The sequence below is a fragment of the Melanotaenia boesemani genome, chromosome 15 (assembly GCF_017639745.1).
Source record: "Melanotaenia boesemani isolate fMelBoe1 chromosome 15, fMelBoe1.pri, whole genome shotgun sequence".
NCBI lineage: Eukaryota > Metazoa > Chordata > Actinopteri > Atheriniformes > Melanotaeniidae > Melanotaenia > Melanotaenia boesemani.
The window spans coordinates 16,647,889-16,672,480 of record NC_055696.1 but is presented as its reverse complement, the minus strand read 5'-3'; the positions used below and the strand labels follow the sequence as shown (position 1 = coordinate 16,672,480).

Genomic DNA, 24,592 nt, shown 5'->3' with positions numbered 1-24,592 from the left:
TGTCACATTTAATTAAAGTCTGGCCTGAGATTTAATCATACAAGAGTGGGAAGATGAGCTCAGGCTTATTTTGTATTGGATTTTTGTCTTGGACTTGTCTCAAAATAACCAAAATGAGGCAGACACTTCTGTCTGTGACTGGTACACCACATTCGAGTAGATGAAGAAGCAGTAATATTTTTCCCGTGCAGAGAAAAGAAGAATGTGCTGTTTAAGCAGTGAGGTCATCATTTTGCTGCCCTTCATTGAGTACTTTCAGGGAAACAGTTATTAAGCTCTACAAAGCTTTACTTGACCGAACGGACATTCTGTGCCTCCTGCTGTGGGGAGCAGAGTGATCTCACAAAATGATAAAGTCATAGGTTAACCCTGCAAGAATCTCACCTCTTAATCTCAAGGCGCCTTAAAGAAACAGAGCCAGGTTTTTTTTTTCAAAGGCTGATCCACTGGCCCTGCTTTATTTTTATTTATTATTTTTTTTGTATAAATATCTATTAGGGATCAGAGATAAAACGATCCAATTTAACATCTTCACAAAATGTCTGGTTTGAGTCATTCTAAGGAAATAGGATCCTTAAAAAGGTATACATGAAGGCCTGTAGATTTCTGTACCATTAAATTCTAAGCAATTCCTCATAAAAGCTGAAGTATGGAAAAAGAACAAAATGCTGTCAAGCATTTTATGTGTATGTCTGACAGTAAAAGAAAAAAAAAGTGAAATGGGCAAGAATCCTGCACTGTGTACACAAACAGGAAAATAAAACTATTTGCTGATGTGGAGATACTAAAGGAGTAAAAACAACTTGGGGCCTTGAACAAACCAAACCACGGAGAGAAAACGACTTCAGTGCTCAGTAAGATTGGGATCAGTCCACACCTGCTTTGAAAACGAAGGATTTTCAGGGAAAGTTGAGAGAGGAATTTGATCTGATGTGGAATCTATACCAGCAAAAGTCATTCTTTAAAACCTCCAACTGTTCAGTCAGCATTTGGTCTGACGGTCTTTTACAAAACAACACAATGTAAAGTCTTACCAATGTAGAGTCGAGTCCTATGACCTGAACACACCAATGTCAGATGACACACGTCAAAACAAATGATTCTATTATTCCCATTACTAGCATTACTGCTCTTCAAAGAAAATATCTTTTAATTATACACACTACATGTGAATACATCCTGGCTCCCGTCTTATAGCAGCTTTTCGTCCATTGGTGCTTTAGTACTTTTTTCTTCTTTCTTATAGTACGATGCAATATATAAGCATATCTATATGTAAAATGGACAAGATTAATTATTGTGGTCAAGAAATAACAAAAATAGATAAGTCATCAATTTTAAGCAGCATGTTTCTAAAGAATCACAAAGCTTCCTGTTGGTCCTGGTTGCAGTAGTTGATACAAGTCATATGATGAGCTGTGGCGCTGCGTCATCAGTGTGTTCTAGGCTGTAGCAGCTCTACCGCAGTCGTAAAGGACTTTATGCCTTCCTTCAGATGACTCACAAAGAAAACAGGAATCAACAACTGTACTACCAAAAAAAAGTTTCCCTGAATGATAGAAGAAAAGCAAAGACCCTTCTAAAGGATAAAAAAAAAAAAAAAAAAAAAAAAAGACAAAAACTTGAATTTCAAGATTAAAAAACAAAAAAAAGTAGATAAAAGTTCAAAATAAGAGTTTGTGGTGGTATCCACAGTCAGTCTGGTTAGTTTGACTTTAAAAGCTGTGTTTTTCTATCTCTCTTCCCCTCCTCCTACTGAGAGTTTATCAAACATTGCAAACGTGTGTGTCTGTGTGTGAGAGAGAGAGGGAGAAAGAGAGAGAGAGATAGTGTATGTGGTGTTTCTGAGTGCAAGCTCTCTCAATGAGTTCCAGACCTGCAATACTATCCCCCGCCCATCCCATGGCCTGGTGGGGGAGACGTGGGTGGGGTCTATGGGTGAGGCTTTTCTTTCTCTCATAAAGGATTACTTTCAACATTCATTCAAGACTTGTTCTAATAAACCAAAAGCCTGTACTCTAACCAAACCTCACTGCTGCTTTTACTGTAGGAAACAAATCATGGTTCACATAAAATGATGATTCAGATGTGACACTGCTAAATATCATTTTACACACTGTAATCTTCAAGATTTTTTTTTAACCCAATGGAAAAAAATGCTGAGAGATTATTTGTGTTAGATGAACGTTTCATGAGTTTTGGATCAACATATTTTTGACTGAGACATTAAGATTAGGATCAGTTAAAGCAGCTCCAGGTTACTCTGGATTCTCTGTGTGTGGGACACAGTTATGTCAACAATTCTGTTTTCTTCAAGCTCTTTCAACGATTATCTGTGACTCATTGCTGTGTGATGTATGTAAGTGTTTCTGATGGAGCAATAAGAGGGAAATGAAAGGAGAGAAAAATCTCCAATAGTGAGTGGAGAGACAAATGTGCATCTTTTGGTATCATCATCAGCAATAAATAATTACAATTACTGATTTCTTCATAAAAAATTAAAAAAAATGTTTCAAATACAAAAAAGAAGTAATTGAGTTTTAATCATTATGAGAGTAACTATCGTGGTATTTGTTTCTAAGAACCTACAACAAAATGCTGTAGGTGTGTGTAACAACGGAAACCAGGAAACGCACTGTGTGTTTAACTCTTACCTGGTAGGAAAGGAATAATCCGGCGCTTGGGGTCCTTCTGGCCACCCTCCACTGGGAATTTATCCAGCAATTCCATCTGAAACCCCACAATTAATAGAAGGTTATTGGCACATTAAAGTGTTTACATTTACACATACGCATATACATCAAATAAACAGGACAGTAGAGGGGGGTTAGGAAGTGATTTCTTCAAATCAGCATTTCCTACAAGGAATTTGGCCAATAAGGACAGGTCTGCCAAAGATTAGAAATATACTAAGCAGATGGTATGATTTTCCCCTCAGCTTCAAATGTTGCTGTAGCTAAAGGGCTGTTAGCAGCAAGGCACCACTGACATAGTGGAACATTTCAGTTTCCATCATTTTTAAAAGGCCAAAAGGCAGTGGTTCCTTATTTATCCTGATCTTGCTTAACTTTTCCTTTATCACTCTTCTAAAGTCATTCTGTGTAAAAAGTAAGTGTTTCATTTGTATTTCTGGACATAAAGCATTTCAATAAATGTGCATGTGTGTGTCCCAGACGAGGCAGAGACTAATAAATCAGCATATGGCCTCGCTGACCCATGAACTCTTGTTCATGCTGTGCATGCTCATCTCCCCTGATGCACATTTCTGAATGTGGCTCTGCAGCATTTTCACAAATAATTTTAAAAAAGACGACAACAGTTTAGTTATAAATCTTAAAGCCCTAGTAAATTCCCCATTCGTGCTCGACAAAGAAGATGGATATACACAGATGGAAGGACACCTTCGTCCATCTCCTGTGTTTTTATGCTTGTATTTGGTCGGTTTTCAAGGGGCTTGAATAACCGCTGTTTGACGCAGCAAACATTGCAATACCACTGGAAATCATGGGGGCAGTGTTGAGCAGTATGGCTGACATGCAAACAGTGAAAGGAACAAACCAGAGAAGAAGAAGAGGAACTGAAAGAAGAAGAAGACGACGATGACGAGGACAACAACCGTAAGGATGTCCACACCTACCGTCACCAACTCTGTGAACTCTGAACTTAGCACTGCCCACTAGTGGATGAACTGACTTAACAAGCATGACAACGTAAAAGATGTATGGAAATATGAGGGGCAGCAACATATGACAATGCTTGAAACAGACGTCTCTATAATGTATGTAAGGGAGCATAAAGGATTCACTGCTTAGCACCAGGTTTTAGAGGGATTGACCCACGAAGACTTGATGTCACATACAAGTGTATCTTTTCTATTGTATTTTTTTAATCCAATATTAAATTTTTCATACACGGTTTTGTAAATTTTTCTCTGTATTTTTGCACCATGGGCTGGAGAGAAACGTCCTTTTAGATTCTTGTGTATGTACTCACATACCGCAGAAATTGACAATAAATAGCTCGAATCTTTAATCTCTGTATTGTCGGCTTCAGGTCTTAATAGGATAAGTGGGACTGTTGATGCTGCCAAAGCTAGCCTACTCCAAAAGAAGTAACATTTAATGAGTTTAATACAATTTCTGACAATGTTCTCTGCAGCGTTAACCTGATAAAAGGATTTATCTTTGAAGGCTTCTTCTCCACAGAAGCATTTGGGGGTCAAAACAAAAAAGCTCTGCAATGTGATGGCGAAAATTTACTTTTTTTCACTCCACTAAGTACCTCAGAGACTTCAGTGATATGAAACTCATTTTTAGAGTCTATTAGTGTTAAACAAAGGACCAAGAGCTCATTTTCAGTCTGTCACACATTAAATACAGTGTGCACACAAATGCCTTCATTCATATTTAATAAATCCAATGTATTTGCATTTTTTCATTTCTATCTCATGTGATCACACAGACAAATGCTTTATTCAATTTATGACACTGCAGCCCTTGAGACATAGAAGTGGCTCTAGCCAAATGTGTAATAAAAAAAACATTTGATTTTGTTTTCTTATTGTTATTGTATTAGTAGTGTAGTGTAAGCATTTGTAATGCCTCACATTGAGCCTGTGAGTCACCGCAACAACTTGTAGACAAAAAGACAAAATACTGATCAATTTAACCTGTCTGTAAAAGAGAGAGCTCAATTATTACCCTGCTGTGTGGAGCTCAAATCTAAGGTCCATTTAAAATAAAAAAAAGAAAAAATTGAATGTCATGTCTTCATGGTGAAGCAGACAGGCTTGTTGCCTGGGAGATTCTAGCATTGCTGGAGGAGTACGATGGCTATGGCATTTAAGAGTCTGGACTGGAAACATGCCGTGACTTAAATGGCTTTTGTTTGTTCTTTTCTTTATATAAATTTTATTTAGTTGTCCCATATTTAAAAATCCTAAAACTTAACACAAGTAAGTAACTATCACTGGAAAGTCTGGTATTGTGAGTTGCCCGGTTATTTAGAGCAACAACCTTCGATTGGAGCCACACGTTAATAATTACCATTCAGCATGTGGTTGCAAAGAGAACTACACTATAAACTATATTATAAAGACCGCTCAAATTAGTCTTCATAGTAGCTTTCCCAGAAACAAAAGCGTTACTCTAAATTTGTACAATTAACAATTAATTTGGTCCCCAAAAATGACAACTAGAACAAAATGATTGACAGGTTTCTTAGCCATTTATTAAATAGAAAAGATACATAAATTATATATGTATATATATATATATATATATATATATTCATATATACACATATTAGTGTTGGGCAACGATTAAAGTTTTTAATCGCAATTAATTGCATAACATGCTGCGATTAATCGCATTGTTACGCGCAAAAAATGTCTCTTTCCTTTAAAAGAAGGCCTACAGCTATATAAAGAAAATGCAGTAAATTGTGGTTTACAAACACTACATCAGGGGTCTCTAACCTGCGACTCTGGAGCCGCAAGTGGCTCTCTGGACCTTCCACAATGCATCTAAATACGTGGCTAAAATATTTTTTTAAATCTATCTTTCTTTATCTTCTTTATCTGGAAACCTGGGACTTTTTTTTTTTTTTAAACATCATTTTCCACAATTATCTACATCCGTTAGAAGAAAGTCTGTGTATCCTCTTTTTTTTTAATAAAGGTTTTATGTTTTTCTTTATTTTAAAACCTAAAAATGGAAATAGAAATGTGGTTCTTTAAAAAGAACAAACATCCTATGGTGGCTCTTCATTAAAATATATATCTATTAAGTTGCCTTTTTGAAAAGTCTCATAACATTTGCGTCTCTAAAGAAGATTTTTTTAGCTGGATGAGGGAAAAATGGCTCTTTGGATTGAAAAGGCTGCAGACCCCTGCACCAAACACACACACACACACACATAATGTGTGCACATTAGTCTAATATATAGATTAGACTAAGGTTTTGATAAATTTTTTAAGGGGAGGTAGCTGTTTGCCTTACATAGCTGCTATCAAAACATCATCCCTTCGATTTTACTGCCAATTATAATTAACTTTGATTAAAAAACAAACGGTGAGGATATGGCTCATTAATCTAACATTAAAGATTGGGAAGCTCATCATTGTGATGCTTATCGTCATCACTGTAAAAACTATAGGAAATATTCAATGATAGAACCAAATATATTGCTTTCATAATCGTAAGATCAGCCTTCAGGCATGAATTAAAAACTTAACTGGTAAGTTAAATTAACTGATTTTATGTTTGCGGTAATGGACAACCCTAATAAGCCAGAAACCCTTGTTCAAAAATAGAAAATTTAATAAATGATGGCAAAAATGTTTCTTCTAGACAAGCAAAAGAGTTGAGGCACTGCACCTCTCTCAACGTTTGCTTAAAATGCAAGAGAAGGAATCCAGAAAAAAAGGGGGGGGGGGGGGGGGGGGGGGGGACCACTTAACTCCAATAGCATCAATTTACTTAATAGTCCAATATTTTGCCAATGACACGGTACCACCTTAAGAAGGGCAATATAAACAGAGAGACAGCCGGGCAGACGGAGGCAGAGACAAAGAAGATCCGATACCCCACACATTGTAATTGTTCCCATGTGTCTGACTGCAAGTACAGGCACTCCTCAGTCTCTGTGTCTACTCTGTAATCAGAGCCACTTTAACAAGAAAATGCACATGGAGAGAGAAAAGTCATGTCTTCAAAACACCATTTACATCATGCATTCAGTATCAAATATTCATGCTCCACAGGGAGGGGGTTCACAAGCTGAAGGTCCACCTTTACTTGCTTGTGGATGTGCACCTAAACAACATTATGGATCATAGCTGGCTATATTATAGCACCGACTGGGGCTCCACTTTGTGGAAAAACTATATTTGTGTGCATTCAATTTTCATCTGCGGAAAGAGGAAGTCTGTGTATGTGCAAATCAAATCAAGTGCAGGGTTACAACAGATTGGTTAATACTCAAATGACCCCACAGATCCTCGTGCACATCATCCAACGGCAATATGCAAGTCACGGGTATCCAAGGAAACCCATGTACGCAGGCTGATGCACAAAGCAGAGCACCCCTGCTGCATAAAGCAGAACACAGTTCAATAACTTATCGAATTAAAAACCACTGTCTGATTTGAACCCTCTCTCATTCACCATAGCCTGAAGAGGAGACATGTTCTCATTCTAAATAAACCTTCAGCTTATCCTTAGTAAAAGAAAACTTAACAAAGTTTCATTGCAATCTTGGCCTTAGGCTATACTAAAATTCTAGTTAAGTAGTTGGGTGTACGGTACAGTGTAAGAAAGTCCATCAATTAGGATCACAGAAAACAGCTTCACTAGTCTGTTGACAGGTCTGCATTGTTGTAGACTTTTAAATCTGGATGTTTTTTCTTGTCAAGCCAGTGAGTGAGTGACAATAAAAATAAAATAAAAATAGCTAAACTGTGGATGCACAAGTAGATGCCTGAGGTCACCTACAAATGAACACCACACAGTTTCCTTCACATATTTGGCTTTCTGTGAACTTATGTCATGCTGTTGAGAAATAAACAGCAAATAAATACACCTGGTCTGTAGAAAGGTGTGTACGTTCCCACTTCCACAGGTTAACTTACTAAGCTGCATGTAGAAATTCTATAATTTTATAAAGTTACTAGAAGGAAGCACATTGTTACTGCTTTGTGCTCTGTGAAACAGCCAGACGAGGCAGCCACTGCCTTTACAAAGTTCTGTTACTTCATTACTGCACATGGAAAAAATGTGACAGCTGTGCAACTACGAATAAGCTGTAAAATAGAAGTGTATCAATCTTATACCTAAAGCGACTGAGAAAACTGCAAGTCTAAGCTTATGGAACTGAGCAGGACACGTGTGCAGAATGGAAACTGTTTTGGTTGCCATGGAAACACAAGTTTAAAAACAGTATAATGACGTTGATTTCAAGTTCAATCTCTCAGAGTAAAACTCCTTTATAAAACTGAGAGTACAGAACTATTGCATAAATTCTCTCCAATTATCTTGAGCACGATTTGGTGTTAAAGAAACTTTTCTCCAAAGTAAATACTGTCAGGCCCCTAAATGTTTTCATCACTTTAACGCAGTGCAAATCTAAAAAAGAAAGAAAGACAGTAGATGTTAACATTATAATGCTTCTATCATTAGACACACTGTCTGATACATTCTACAACAGTTTTACATCATTTACCTTACACACCCTGAACTTCAGAGAAAATACAACGCACACAGGGTGAAATCATCTTCTAGTGGAACACCCTGGATCACATAAGATCAGGGTACTGCTGGTCAAAACACAGCTAGTGTTACCACAACTTTAATTCAACAAAAATACACAATGAAACTGCTGTGAATACTGCTATTTTGTTAAATTGTTAAATCGCACAAGATCTCTCTCCTCTGATCTTACTAACCGATTCTTCAGGTTCCTAACGCTCAATATTCCAAATCCCCCATAGTCATTGACTTCAGTGTAAACAACCATGGCGGACGAACAGGAAGACGCAATAATGGCTGTTTTCGGCCTCTTATTTTCCAAAAAAAAAAAAAAAAACACACAAGAAGAAAAATGATTATAGAAAAAGTCATTAAGATGGCAGGAATGTGCACCATATGCATCACAGTGCATATAGCTAACATTGTCACAAGTGAAAATTGTCACCAGTATTACAGATAGTTTGGAGAGCAGAGCTGTGCGCTATTAGTAACGTTACCACGATAATTGCAAACAACCAGGGAAAAACTGCGTTATAAATAACCCTTCGTTGTTACTCCCTCTTCCACCAGTCAGCTTTGGTCTTGATTGGCTTTTTTTTCAGTACACGTGACATTACGGCTTCTCTCAACGCACCCCACACACTACAGAATTTCTAGACGCAAATATTAAACATGTTCATTATTTGAGATCTCTTCTTCCGAGGCGTTCCAAGCAAATCTGACCTGGCAAATTCATTTTTAACACACCCCACACCACAGGAAAATCAGACACGATGTCATATGTAAACACCACACAATCGGGCCTTAGCTGGCTTGGATCGTAAGAAGGAAATCAGGACAAAAATGGGCCCAGTTATCCTGTAGTGTGTACCCGCCTTGCTCAAACATCCCACAGAACAGATGAATGGCGCACAACTGATAAGAGAAGATTAAAAATGAATCTTGTATTTACCACCAAAAAAAGTGTTTAAAAAGTACATAAACACAGCCAGTGTAAACAGTCACATAAAAAGCACATGTTGTTGGTGCGTGTCTTACGTATCAGCTGCTTTAAGCCAGCTGTGCTGTGGGAGGATGTGGTTGATGACACATCCTGTCTGGCTCTGACATTTTTGGCATGGCCAGAGAAATTTTCAAACCAGGGGAGGAAATAAAAAGAAATACAAAGATGCATGACAAGAAATGAAGTGTTAGTTTCTGTTCTATGTTACCATGACAATCAGAGACCTGGTCGAAAGAAGTAATTATGTCAAACTGCTTTCTTCCTCATTATAGCCAGCAGGCTAACTGGCCTATCAAGAAAATAACTAGAAAATTCCCCTTCAGGGGTGTAGAAATTATACTGGCACAAAATACAGCCTCTTTATCTTAGTGAAGCTGGTGAGACTTTCTAAAATCAAACCAGCCAATCAAGCTGGCTTAAAATGTATCACTGCCAAACCTAACAGGAGATAAGAAACTTATATTGTAATCTCTCCAGTGAGGTTTATCTTCTATCACCCTCACCACTAAGAGCCCACCCAGACACTGCCAACACAGCAGGAAGCAGATGAGCGACAAAGAGGAGGTAAGCAACAAAAAGGGAATGACTGAAAATGGCTCAGAAATGATCCGATTCCAAGCTGCCAACAGTGTTGTGTACATGCTGGAAATTTAATGCAAATTAAATTAGCAGAAAATGACATCTGTCATCATTTGCGGCTGTGGTTAAAGTCATTTCCACGTCAGCACACAAATAACAACTGTTTAATTACAATAAATTAGTTATTTTATCTGGTGTTACGATTTCCAGCTATCAAAGCTCATTTCTCAGATAATGACAGACAAAAAAAATATCATGTCACTGACATTTTTAGGCCTCATTATGTCATAGGCTTAGGGCATACCAGCCATAAAGCTCTTCAAAAGCCAAGTATCGCATTTGGCTAGGTGATAATACCAGGTTCACTGAATAATCGACCATGAATATCTAACAGAATTGTACTTCAGCTGCAGAAAAGAAACAAGAGCAAATCCAATTTTATAAAGTTCAGTTCAATCCAGTTATTAGCCAATTAAATCCAATTCAAATCAAGTGTAATTCAGTTCCTTTAAATACAGTCCAGTTTAGTGTGATAAAAGCTGACTAGGTAAAAAAAAAAGCCAACAGATTGCATCAAATTTCTGTCATTTTAGAACAATATTTAATAAAGCCTAACGGTTCGTTAAGCCAAAGCACGAAAACTGACTTCCTTGCAGTTTAACAACTGTCATTATTATCATCATATAATTCTTTTAATTTACTTTTGTAGAAACAGTTGAGTGAAATAAAACATGACTGTCTCATTTCCATGTTATTTCATGCTGTTACACACTTTCATGGACGTCATCCCTGTGCACCTGTCCTCTGTAGCACGTGTGAAGTTTTACTCCCATCCAATAAATATTTTGGGGGTGCCTCACTTATTAGACAGACTGGTATGCATTTGTATACCAGAATGTTATGGAGATTATTTTGAAGCTAAACGCCACCAGTATTAGAATATTATGGTTTGGAGAGCCCATTAATAAGGAAGAGCAAACTTGACAGACTTGCAGCAGAAAGGTGGAGGTCAGAATCGCTAAAAGACCACTAAGCTGAAAAACCATCTTGTCGCCCACAACTTCATCCAGTTTGCTGAGCTTGAAATAAAATAAAAGGTGCTGCAGGATGCTCTCAGCAAATGGCAAAGAGATGACCAAACAAAGCTGTGTCTTCATGCAATGGCTCACTTTGACTGACAATGTAACAAGACATACAGCCCAAGAAATGCATCCATGTAACAGGAAAACAAAGGTATTTCCTTTCCATGGATGAACTGTCTTTACCAATATAAGACTATGTACTGTATATATTACAGCTTAGGCTATCATAGTGACATAGAAACACAAAAAACAGATACTTAAGGTGTTCATTACCCTGACAGCCAGCCCAATCAGCTGACTTGCCTATACAATGTGATGTGAGCAGACTTCTAAGCGTTCTATTAGCAGCCTTTACAGGCTTAAACTAATGAAATTAGTAATGAAATACATGAAAGCCTTAGAAAGCTTGGGTGAGGCATTACAGTTCTTTATTTCATTGCTCAGGCTTTAACTGTTCTAATCAATTAATAAGAATTTAATTTCATTTCGTCTGACAGTATGCTTTGCTTAAAACTTACATGCTCATTAAAGGCAATCGCCTAACTGGGTTTCCATGCTCTCTGAACTAAGATGTAGCCAGCCCCCCCCACCCTTAGATCCATCACCTTCAAAAGAGGAAGGGATACCAGGATACTAATGAGATTTCCTCCTTGTGCAACATACACCAGCAGTCTGACGTTCAAGAACGATTAGGACATTTCTGTGGTCGCCTCATTCATCACTGTCCGCTGTTGACTTCAGTGGAACATTTTCCGACTCTTCTCACATAATGTAATTACCAGTGTCATAAGGGTGGAGCAGGAAGAGGCTGCCAACAAGTATAAGATCTACAAACGAGGAGTTTTGTGTGATGAAGACAGTCCTTCCCTCACTGTACTGGTCTATGCTCATCTCTTCTGATGGAAAAAGCTGTGACAACTCCTTGGCCCCATTTATCATGCAACACATGAACATGTTTTCTCACCTGGAGGTCAAAGAACTTGCTGTAGCGTCTGTAAATGATTTCTGTGCTGCCATCGCTCCAGGACACTTTGATGATGTAAACCTGGCAAAAAAAAGACAAAAATAATTAGAACATGGAAACGTACAAGACAGTATTTATAGCTAAATACCTGAAAACCCAACGCCCCTTCCAGCTTCACTTCTGAGTCATAGTGGTATTATTTTGAAGTGCTCTGAGTCTTATGAGACCGGAAAAGAAAAGACACACAGATCGCTTACTAAGCCAGCATCAGGCATCAGTCAATGTTATGATCTGCTCACATAAAAGCAACACGAATAATCCATTATTTCACTTCCTCCCATTACTCAACTTCCTGGGGCATTTGAATCACTTCCTACCAAAAAGTAGATTATTACCCTGCATGGATGCAGCAGACTGACTCAAATGGCTCCACAAGGAGTACTTCCATTTCTCAAAAGAGGAAAAACAAAGGAACACTGACAGCAGCTGTTGTTATCTTGACACAAGGGTGGCATTAAGATAAGGAAAATACATATTGGAAATGTGCAAGGGAACGTTTACCATGCTTATGTGAAAAAAAAAGTTTAATATCACAACAAATCTAACTTAATCACAGGGATCTGAAGGCAATAGTCACAGCGTTCCAGTCTGTTCTCTGAGAAGATGAACAGGGAGGAGGTTGGAAACTCCCTGGTGGCTCACTGTGTCTGGCTGACTGCTGCTGGCCTCCCTCCCAGACCTTCTCTGGCCTGACTCCTCTCAGGGCACTTGAGTCAGATATGGCCACAGATGGGCCAAACTGAGGGGCTCTACAGACAAGCAGGGAGGGTGTCTTGATTAAATAAAAGAGTTAGGATTGATGTTTGATGTGTGTGTGTGTAAATGCAAGGAGTAGGGGACAAACTGTAATATGAGGTAATCATCTCTGGTCGAAAGCAAACAGACAGATGGGAAAGACACAGGGCCACGAGCACTCTGTGTCCTTGACCTCCCAACGCTCACAGCAGTACAAGGTCTGCTAGGTCCAAGCTTTCCTTTTCACACGTACATTACATGGATACAAAGCAACATATTGGTCTGAACCCACATGAAGACACACACTGTGAACACATAACTAACACAAACACCTGCTAAGGCCTTGGCTGTGGTTGTCATTGTTGGACTTCCTGCTCCTATGATGTCATACAGTACGTGTTACTTTACAGGCTATTAAATGTGTGTGCTTGCAGGCACTCACAGCACACTTGAAGACAAAACTAATAGAAACTCCATTCTTTATGAATTCCAGAAAAGCCAGAGATGATTTGTCTTTTTCACATTCTTGTCTCCCACACAAGCTCTGCAGTGATTGTTATGAAAGGAAAATTTTCCCCTATCTTCTTCATTCCCTCCATTTATTCAGAAACAGACACAATAACAACTATGCTATTGCAATACAAAGCCCCCATTTTTTAAAATATAAAACACCAAACCTTTACACATCGACATATTAATTTTTGTCTGATTCTATCATTGGGTGCTCAAATAAAAAATAAATAAAAGTACAGTAACAGAAATTGTATAATTGTCTTATGGAGGTCATCAAACTACAAATGCTGCAGGACAAATGCTGATGTTTGGTTCTATTCTACTGATGTCCCTGTGATGACCATTGCAAATCTGTTAGTTACACTTCCTGCTCAAACCATGCCTGAAGGTATGTTTTGCTCAGTTAATTGGATGATCTGATGCATGGCAAAGCTTAATATGCACATCAGGATTATTCTTCAAAGACAGCACACACACTGACTTGCCTGCAGTGTTTTCTAAAAGTGTACCTTTTTGTGGCACATAAGATAAAAAAGCATGTAAACAGAACTGAAAGTGATATTTTGCTTTGATTCATTCTCTGTTGGTGAGGCTGCACAATGCTTATATTCACATACTATACACATCTACATGTGATACTAAGAGTGAAAATGTGCACACAGCGAGAGGGTCATTGGTCACATGAGCCTGAATTATTTAATGCAAAACTGCAGAGCTTTCACATTGTCTAGACATCTTTGTTTTATTTTGATCTTAACCAGTGTATACATCTATAGAAAGGCTGAGCATCTTATTTACTGTGTGGGTTGTCAACATATAATCGCCAAAATAGATTTATGTTTTAGCTGAGATTTTTGTGAAATAACCTAAACGAATCTCCACAGTCCAAGCATGATTAAAAACCCAGTTGTGAAAAACTCTTTCGCCATGTGGGACAGGCTTGGTAAACTGTAATTTGACACTCTCTTTGTTTTTACTTATCCCTGCAGGGAAAAGCACAACTGCAGAATAACCTCGTTCTGCTCACTAACGTCTACAAAGCGCTCTGGTGATTATATATATATATTTGAAAATAGGATCTTACGTAGTGTTTGTTCGGATTTCTTCGCTTCTGGACATCTTGCACGGTTACTTCTTGCACGGTGCGCCGTGGCATGATGTCCTCGTATTTACGTTTCCGTTACGACGAAAAGAAGAGTTCCCCGTTGGTTTTTACAAGCGATCAAACCCGATTGGAAAAGTTTTCACTGCGACGCTCCTTTGTCATCCGCGCTGCTACGATCCGTGACCTCTGACTGTAAAGCCGTTTTCTTAAAAGTTACCACGTCAAATTTCCTGCCCAACATTCAACCACCCCAGAGAAAATAAGTTGACGATCTATCGGTCCCTGTTTCCCTCCTCTCCTGCAGCTTGTCCCGACCCGCTGACGGCTCCAACCAAACTCCCAGCCTATCCCAGCTCGCCCACTCCCATTTCAGCTAAAACGCTCCATGGACCAACCCTCCGGAGGGCGTCACAGCTAACCAGCAGCTGCCTGAGCAGCACTGAAGAGTTCCGACCTAAGTAACAACCGCGGGCGGGAGCAGGGGTCGACGAGTTAATAACAAACCAGCTTATAGAGAAGAACAAGGCCAAACGTGCATTTTTGATGATTTAGTGCAAAAGCCCAAGCTAGACAAGAGTTCTCAGACACACACACACACACACACACACATATATACTTTTAGTTACTGCAACCGGAAAAATGTTTTCGAATACTTTTAAAGCTAGCAAACGGTTAGCAAATCGCATTAAGCATTTAAACCATTTGGCCATTACTTTTAGTTTTCAGTTCAATAATAAATAAATGGATTAAAAAACGTCTTTCACTGAGGTTTTTGTTTCGTTTAAACTATTTCGAGGTTAATATGTTTGTTGTACCTTATGAAATTGTCCATCTGTTAAAAACGATAGACGTTGGCTAAGAATTTAGCTAAATGTCAGTAAAACTTGAGCGAAAGTCTGCTTTTTGCTCAGTTTTCACTTCCTGCTTGTATCTAAATTGATTTCTGTGGCATCATTGCTGAGATAACTTGATTGTTGTAGATATTTTTATTTTTAGAATTAAAAAAGGCTATAAGAAAGAAAAAAAAACCTTTACAGTATAGAGAAGCCCTAGGGACTAAATTAAGGTGCAAGTATTGAGTAAACAGGTAATTTGTCAAACCAAAGTTCAAAACCAAAGTTCAAACTTTTGTCTTACCTGTTATATAGGCACCATATAGCTGGTCATTCAGGTTCCATATAGTTGCACCAAAAGAATGGAAAAGATAAATTTAGTAAATTTAGTTCATATAGTAGACAGTGATATATCAAAGTCAACTCCACTACAATTAAATCCACCAGAAGTGACCTGTTAACTGGCACAAAAAAAAAGGTTTTTACTGATAATATATGGGAATGGAATAACAAAATATATTACAGACTAAGTTCAGCTGGACTTAAAATACAGTGACCATGCCTAAAGCCTCATGCTACATCAGATATGTCATCCCTGTGCACATTGTTGCTGTCTTGCAGCCAAAATCCCAGACTAAAATTTTGTTACTCTCAAGAAAACTTCAGTGCTTATTACCTTTGCACATTGAAGAGTTGTGCTGCAGTTTATTTAGCTGAATAGGTTACATTTCATATTTTCTGTATTTATAATGAATGTGGATGTTTACAACTTTGTAACAAAATAGCTCCATCTTTTGGTTGGCTCTACTCATTACATTAACACACTGGCAGTTCAGAAACAGCCCTTACAGAGGAATTTTAGTAGATTAATATACAACGATTGGTCAATTGGGAATAAATAAAATATAGTGCCATAATAATTTAGAATTTAGGATAAAGGTTTTTGTCCCTTTTTTCTGTTATTAGAAAAGGGTTATTATCTAATCCCACATTTAATAGTCAGATCTTGCATTTTTGTTTTAGCTGCTTTCTGGGAAATAAAAATCACTTTGAACAAAAGCAGAAATAAAAGCTTTTATTTATTACATCATACAAATATATATAGATTAGGAAAATGTTTGACACGAAAGGTGAAGGAAAAATGTGTATGAATAATCATTTTCACAAATGCTATGGTTTGGTTAATAATAATAATAATAATGGGTTTTAAAAAATTATACAAAAAGCTATGAGACCTGAAGATAAAGAATGGTCACTAATAAAAAGATGGTCATCACAAAGCCTGTAAGAATGATGTACTTTCTGGAAAACATAACACAGTGTAATTCTGCAGATGTCATAGAAAAGTTAGTGTAGCTATTAAACACAAAGAAAAATCTTCAGATTAATATTAACAGAAGTGTCAGCTTTGTGAAATAATAAGTGCTTTTTTTGGATGCATATGAAAGTTAGATCAAGTATAAGGTATCAAGACTCTCTTCATGCACCAGTGTAATTTGAATGAAAAAAAAGTAAAGAGAAAAGGTTCACAAGTCTTATAATACCTAAAATTGGAAGTCAGATGAAAGATGAAGGGTCAGAACCATCGCACATGCGCAGCTCCACATGTGATGTTATACCGTCGAAGCGCTCTTGCAGAGGCAGCAGATAGCCTAAAGCTTCTCCCTGAGCTACAGGGCCTAAGAAATGGTAGGGACGGATGTTGAAGATCTCCACACAGTGTACTGGATGAGACAAAACCAAATATTAAATTGTAAAGCTTTTAAGGACAGGCTGCCAATACTTTTAAATTTCCTCCTGATTAAGTCATCGTTCCATTCAATGATAAGAAAAAAAGTCTGATATTTGCAAAAAAAAAAAAAAAAAAAAAATATCTCTAAAAATATCATTTGTGAATATAAAATAATAATAAAAAAAACATTAGAAAGCTTTAGCCCTGACCAAAAGTCAGCCACTCCTCATTTCTTTGTACTTTTCTTCCTAGCAGCCAGAATTTCTTGAAATTTAAAGTTGTCTCAAGCAGCAGTTTTCAGGTTTTCTTAAGACTTTGAAAGTTTTCTTCGGACATCAGTCCCCCTTCTTTTCTTTTTGTAATAAAAAATGTACTTTATTCAAGAGATGAATGAGTGTAGTGTCTTTCCATAACATAATGGTCCACAACACGTTCCCTTTTCTCTATTAAAAAATGCCTAAAATAATGCAGTTTGACAGACACACAACATAATTTTTACACTACTAAGATGATTCACAGAGAGGTACTAGTTATAAATAAATCTTGGTGTTGAGATATACCAACCATGGTGCCCTTGTGTGAATTGTGTCCTTCTGTTTTTACCTAATATATAGTATTGCCATTTATGTTTGTACGTTTCAAGATGTTGCTACATACATTTCGTGTTTTCCTGGGATCAAGAATTTATCCTCTGAATACTCCAACATCCAAGTTGGCAAGAAGCAAACAACCTAAAAGTAAGCTACAGACCACAGTAAACTTCACACCATCATTATATCCTACAGGCACCTAATGATCAGTGCGTCAGCATCGATGTGGGCATCACGCTGGGGTAATGTGTCTCTGTAATGTGTAATCATGTCTGTGCTTTACCCGGAGATGAAAGGAGCTGACAGTACATGTGTTCTTCTGATAATACAATTCAATTAAGGGTATAACCGGAATGAGGACTAATGATGTTTACTCATCATGTCAGCACCTTATCAGCTCAGGATGGTCTCAAAACACATTAAACTGGTGTGAGCACATCCACATATATTGGATGGCTATTTTAGGCACAAACATGGAGGGGCCGCTTTGTTCTGTAATCATAGCTCTAAGTGGGGGTCATTACTCATGAGCAGCCTTTGATGGGGTCTCAGATGAAGATGGGTGCAGATGTGAAAGGGAACAAAGAGTTCAGTAGAGTCTCAACCATGGTCCCAACACACCTTGACTAATCCCTCCAAATCATTACTTTTCATCCCTGCAAAATGCCTCTACCATGATAACCTCGCCTATGCCCCAGCTATGGTCTAGATAGCAGCAATTAAGAAGTAACAGCACAAGGTTATGGTGGTTAATTAAATCCACTTTTCCTAATTTCCTGTTGTAGAAAAACCCCCAAGGATTTGTAGATGGAATTGTCCTGGGAACATAGCAGATGTGTTCAGCCATTTTACACCTCACAGGCAACATGAATCAAGGGATAGCTGGAAGCGAAGCTGATTCGAAACTTAAAGATCTTAGCAATACATTCTGCTTTTCCTTACCATCACTGAGAAGTTTGACCCCATCATACTGATTACCAGCTGGATCTTTCTGACTCACTGGACCTGCCAACGAGCCTGAGAATGGAGCATTGATAACACTGTAGTCATCACACACCAGGTCCACTGCTTTGTGGAGGCCATTACCTCTGTAAGAGATGTTACAGAAAAGGCTAATATTACATTACAGCTTTAACCCTTAAATACTGTTAAGGTTAAATTTGACTGGTATGTTCCTTCTTTAATCTTCCTTATGGGACAGTAATGAGAGTCTTCAAAGGGGACCAGTGATACGTTGCACATGTGAAACAGTCACTTGACATTGCTGCAAGATTTTCAACTTTTGAATGCTTAAGCCTAAGATTAAAACAAGTTAAAGCATAAACAGTAACTAAAAATATAAGTTTAAAAAAGTGCAGAAATAACTGGATTGGAAAGGAGACAAATGTGAGTCAGTCGTGTTTAGAACTCTGCGGCCCAACCCTTCCAACCTTCAGGAGCCTTTTAGACCTGGTAATCACTACTTTTGCTGAGGATGCTAATAGATATCTAAATGCACTTATAGCCGTATGTCAGGTTTTCTTATTGTATCTCTTTGAATGCAAAGACTAATTTGCAGATAAAATAAAACAACAAAAAAAAGTTAATGTTCCATTAATGTTTAATAGCTAAACATAAAAGGATTTTTTTCTTACACAACAGTAAGGATGGTGTGTGATAGATTTTATGGCATTTTTTTGTTATAATATACCTTATAGTTCCAAAATGTCAAGATGTTGATGACATTTTCTGTTTCAGTAAAATACATTAAAATGATCACAACCAGGTTTTTGCACCTAAGGACATAACATTTTGAGATAGAAGTTTTTTCCCTCGCTGAATGAGTGGTGTAAAACCTAAAAAGTCATTTTTCTTTCTCTCAAAATCTGTGACATGGATAAAAAATGACAAAGAAAGAAAATTTGTCATTTTGGGACACGATCCTCATTACAAACACAGAATATTCCAGCTCACAGGAAGAAAGCCTTCCACTGAGACACAGCTTAATTCTGGTATAGAGTGATCATTGATTTGGTTTGGTAGGTTCTGCATTGTGAAGTTATATCAGCTCAGATTGTTAATATTGATGAAGCTTTTCTCAGGCCAAACCCATCAAAATAAGTTCATCCAGTTGTGGAGTGGTTCCCAAAGTGGGTGCATCCCCATTGCAGGGGGGTATGAATGAATGAAAAAATAAATGCTTAGACACTGCTAGCATTGATGGGGCTCCCACGTAAACCAAAGCAGCAGATGAAGCCTTGCCAAATATGCTTCCAAACCAGCATCCTTTCAAAGACTGGAAAATGACAAAGCATTTCTTGCCTTTGGCTTCACCTACACAGTGGTGTTTAATGAGGAGAGGCCGCAGTGTGTTGTATGACGCCACTTGGAGACACGACATGCAGAGCACAAAGACAAGTCAGTTGAGCAAAACTCGGAAACTGTCCAACAGTGTCTCTTTACTTAAGGTGCATCCCATGTTCAACTTGCCTCATATGAAGTTGCCTACCAAGTGGCACAGTGTTAAAAGCCACACACAATTGCGGAGTAAATAATAATTCCCTGTGCTATGGACATGGCTTTAACTATGATTGATGACACAACAGCCTGGAAACTACAGGCTATTCCTCTGTCCAATAATATCATCGGCAGGCGCATTTATGAATGTCAAAGGACATAGAGGAGCAGCTTAATGATAATGTGCGTGACAGCCGCTTTTCACTGCAGATGGATGCAGCCAGGGACAGTAACAAGGCCTGCTTACTGATAACTTACTGTCAGATTCATGGGTGGAGACGAGATGAGGGAAGAATTGCTTTCCCGGCAGTGCAACTGCAGAAGAACTGTTTAACATCATGGACTCTCTCTTGAAAGAGGCCAGGCTGAAATGGGAGGACTGTGTGGGCTGCATGTGCTCATCAAACGCATCTCCCCCAATATGCAGTTGAAAAAATGCATGATACACCGCGAAGCACTGGCATCCAAACAGCTGAGTCTCGAGCTGAATGGTGTAATCACTGATGTCATATCCGCAGTCAACTACATCAAAACACGACCCGTCGAACCTGGATATTTTTGGCACTGTGTGAGGAAATGGGCTCCGACCACACAGCTGTTCTGTTTCCCAATGTTGTTGTCCCAATGGCTGCCATGTGGGAAGGTGCTGTCCGGGGTCTTTGACCTGTGAGATGAGATCTGCATCTTTGTGAAGGAAGAGGACAGTGATCTCTCCCACATGTTTTACAGCAAACAGTTCCCCATGAGATTATCATTCTGCTTGCTATGATGCTGGACAGGACAAGTTAAAAAAAAAAAAAAAAAAAAGAAAAGTTCCTCATGAAACCTGCATACCTCAGTGACATGTTTCCGAAACTCAACAGACTGAATATGCAGATGCAGGGCACAAACCTACAGCTCCCACATCTGACAGATGAAGTCACATCATTCATCAGAAAATTTGAGATGAGGCAGCAGCAACTGAAAGATGGAAATGTGGACTTATTTGAGAATCTGAAATCATTCATTAAAGACAACAAGCTGCAGAACACAGTGATCTCATGTATGAAAGCCCACATCTCTGCCCTTCAGAAACATTTCCAGAGATATTTCTTGGTGCAGGATTTCAAAGAATATGACTGGATCCGCGTCCACTTGAGTGCAACACCACCTGCTGAACAGTCTGAATATCCACTACTAGGTAAGAGAGCCTTGGCCATACTTCTTCCTTTTACCACATCCTGCTAATGTGAGATAGGGTTTTCTGTTGTGGCCATGTTGACAGAGAGGCAGTCTTACAACTACAACCCAGATTTGAGAAGATCTGCTGCAACAAGCAGGCTCACACCAGTCACTGAAAAGATGGAAGGCTTAAAGGTGTAATTTTTGTAAAACAAACCTTTATTTATTTATTTTTTCTCTCAGTGAATTTTTCATGTTTTTAAACCTATTTTGCACTGAGAGGCATTTTTTGACAAATGTATTGAATATTTTTACACAGTAAAAAAAAGAAACCCGTGACCATAATCACACTGTTAAGGTGCTTGAAATTACTCTGACAGCAAAGAATACTGTTACACTGCATAAAAATCTCTGTATAAACCAAAAAGGGCCTTAACAAAAAAAAAAAAAATTGGGAACCACTGCCATAGTAAGACATTGCAGAAGCCACACGGCCTGTAGTTTTGGAGAGTATGCAAAACACAAAGTTATAAATGCTGCTTTATCAATATCTGCACCTTGACACTGTCACCTTGCAAGCATGACTGATCTTCTTCAGCTTAACCACGAATCAGATCAGGAAGAATCACCTCTTGGAGTTGAAAGCTCCACATGCGTGTGCATCACAGGCCCTCACTCTGTTGTTGTGGTGACCAGCGCAAAGGACGCTCCAGGCTCCAGCTAAAGAGGAGGGTAAATTTAATATGTTAGCTTTTTTTATTTTTTCCTAAAATGCAGCACAATCACAGCATTTTAAAAGGCCAAGCGTCAGGATGATATTTTTAAAATGTGTTTAAACATCTACAGAGTCTGAGTCACCGCGTTTTCTATTCATGTGGAAATAAAGCCGATTACAGCAGAAAGGCACTATTCAAATGTCACTTTCTGACGTCTTGTCCGTCAGTCATGTGTCAGATACTGATACAGCTACATACCCATAATAACATTTTCATGAGTCATGAAGAAAACCTTTTTAGTTCCTACTTAGGAAGGAAAATCTGTATGTTTGGAGAAGTTTGGTTAAGGTTGGCTTTTGTTATATTTCTGTTTCTAACTGCATCTCTCTACCTTGCAGGCAACACTGTCGCAGCTTGGCCCCCGAGCACTTGCCCTCCAGGTAGTGGCCTCGGCAGACGTAACGATTCGGCTGGCAGATGCCTCCCAGTCTGATGCAGCCGCTGTCACTTTGTGGTCCCCTGGAAACTCTCTTACGTCCCGTGTTTCTGACCTTCTTTCTCAGTGTCACATTCTCAGGTCTCCTGTCATTAGCAGCTGTGTAATTTTTCCTCACCTTGATGATGCTGTTGGTGCTCTTGCCAGAGTTGAGAGGTTCTTCTTCTTTCCTCATTTCAGCACACAACAGCATATCTTAGGAAGAGATGAAAGGCACAGGAAGAAGTCAGAGAAAAGGAAAGGGGATGGAAAACTTAGAACAGCTCAAAACAACTTCTCAATTTTACCTTAAACCTTGGATTAGTTTAGATTTTTGAATCAGAGCTCTTCTAACTCAGACTACACCACACATGCAGAAATGCCTGTTATTTAACATCTGTATCTTTCCAGCATCTTGCTTGCATACATTGAGTGGATTTTAGATGGTGCAAGTGTAAAAATCTACATAGTTAATAAAAGAGAACAAACACTTCCTTGTTTTTGAGTCAAACCTCACAGAGGATTGCTTGGACATACTTGTGGAGAGCAGTGTTATTTGAATGAGTTAGTTTAGTTATTCATGCTGTGTTTAATTCTGTCAGCATTCTAATTATCCTGGCAACAAACAAGTCTCCAATCTTCAGTAATCTCAAAGGCAAAGAAAATAATTCAATCACACTGCCTCAGCACCGGAATGTACAATGGTCCCAGTTATTGAAACAAGCTGCTTATCACTACAAAGCCTTAATAACTGGGGTTGGCTTTGACATGGAAAATCTATTTTCCCTCTGCATATGAAATAAAATTAGAGAGGACAACATTTTATTCGTAACTTTTATTTTTTTTCTTTTGCTATATTTATGACCTGTTACAACTACAATATATTATGAAAATCATGTCATGACACATAGATACAAAGAGAGGCAGATGTTAGCGTGATCGGCTAGCATGTGCCCTTTTACTCTTCTTGACTGGGTCCCTCCTCATGAAACTGCAGACTTGTTAAGTCATCTTTTCCCATTACTCAGCAATCCCCCAGAGTCAGCATCTGCCTTAAGCTCTTTCAGTTAGATGCAATAATGCAATGTTGCATTAAGTACTCATTCATGCTTTAAATGTGTCATCCACTTGTGCCAACACACAGTCGCTCCAACAATGGGCCCAAACCCCCCAAGGTTTGTGTTTACAGCAGTTTACAGTCCCCTAATAGGGTTCAGTTCATGGTAATTTGCTGGGGCAGGCAGACATTTATACACCATTTATTGTTTCCATAATAGGAACCTTATTATTATACACTGCTGAATGGAAAATTGAAGTGTGTGTGTGCCTGCAAATGCAAGACTACAGTTATTTTAGGTAAACATTTCATGTGCATACATGCAGTTATCAAAACACTCCAGGCATACTGCATGTGTTCCTGTGCATGCACACAGTGTGAATTTTGCGGTAGGTAGTAATACACTAGAGAATGCTACTCACAGAACACCAAAAGCATTGCAATAAAGCAGACCCTCAACAGCAGTCTCATGTTGTGAAGATCAGGTCAGAACTAAGGAAAACAACAAGGAGAATAGGGATTAATAGAAAAATAAAAGTTGCTTGGGAAATAATTTAATCTGATCACGTAAGTGAAGCTTGTGTGATTCTTATGTTCTGCAGCAGCTGGCTAATAGTTATGTAAGGTTTAATATGCTTACAAATTTTATTTGCGCAATCAGTTCAGGTATATTTTTGCACACTGGCCCTGTTTTTATAATATAAAACCAGACTATAATCTCCATGGACCAAACAGAGGGAGAGCAAAAACCCTTCCAGATAGAATGCTATTCACTACTTCTAGTGGGAGAGAATAAAAGTATACGTACCTGTCATACAGAGAAGTTGAAGTGCTGCTGCAGGCGCTGTGGGCTGTAGCACAAAGCGGGGACTGTTGGGAGGCCAGCCTGCTGTGGAAGCTCCAGACCTGAACCACAGGACGTTCCTCCGCTGTCAATATTGATATTGGCCTTTAGAAAACACACATTTACTGACTGGAAAAGGCAAACCTGCTGCACTGAAAGTCACATGGAGCTTGTTATTAAAAAAAAAAAACAGCTGGAAATGTCAAAAGTTGCAAAAACTAAAACTCTAATTTATTATTGACATAAAATGGCTGAGTTCTACTTTTCTATTGAGGAATCACCAGCTAATGCTATGTGATAATTTTACTAAGGAATTATAGGTTGTCTCCATGAAGTGATTATCGCCACCATCTAGTTTGTGCTGGAATATGTAACTTACAGGCTGCATAATGATGTGCAGA

General features: G+C 38.4%; 2 protein-coding genes across 4 annotated transcripts in view; both read right to left on the bottom strand.

Annotated features, from left to right (window-relative positions):
- The window catches only part of sh3pxd2b (SH3 and PX domains 2B), a 39,637-nt gene extending 24,982 nt beyond the window's left edge, over positions 1 to 14,655 (bottom strand). Inside the window, exons 1-3 of one of the 3 annotated variants that reach the window (XM_042008710.1) lie at positions 14,267 to 14,655; positions 11,875 to 11,955; positions 2,655 to 2,730 (exon numbers count right to left, since the gene is read on the bottom strand). In XM_042008710.1, coding sequence (XP_041864644.1) covers positions 2,655 to 2,730; positions 11,875 to 11,955; positions 14,267 to 14,338 — 229 coding nt within the window. In that variant the 5' untranslated portion in view covers positions 14,339 to 14,655. The remainder of the gene's footprint in view (positions 1 to 2,654; positions 2,731 to 11,874; positions 11,956 to 14,266) is intronic. The other 2 variants (XM_042008708.1, XM_042008709.1) reach the window with 2 other exon arrangements.
- A 1,650-nt stretch (positions 14,656 to 16,305) lies between these two features.
- LOC121654526 (leukocyte cell-derived chemotaxin-2-like) lies at positions 16,306 to 24,245 on the bottom strand. The gene is made up of 7 exons (XM_042008711.1): positions 24,156 to 24,245; positions 23,770 to 23,839; positions 22,207 to 22,506; positions 21,729 to 21,819; positions 18,385 to 18,530; positions 16,644 to 16,844; positions 16,306 to 16,333 (listed from the first exon to the last, which is right to left on the bottom strand). Exons 2-6 carry the CDS (start codon positions 23,816 to 23,818, stop codon positions 16,678 to 16,680), a joined length of 753 nt encoding a protein of 250 aa, XP_041864645.1. The 5' UTR covers positions 23,819 to 23,839; positions 24,156 to 24,245; the 3' UTR covers positions 16,306 to 16,333; positions 16,644 to 16,677.
- Between the last annotated feature and the right edge of the window lie 347 nt (positions 24,246 to 24,592).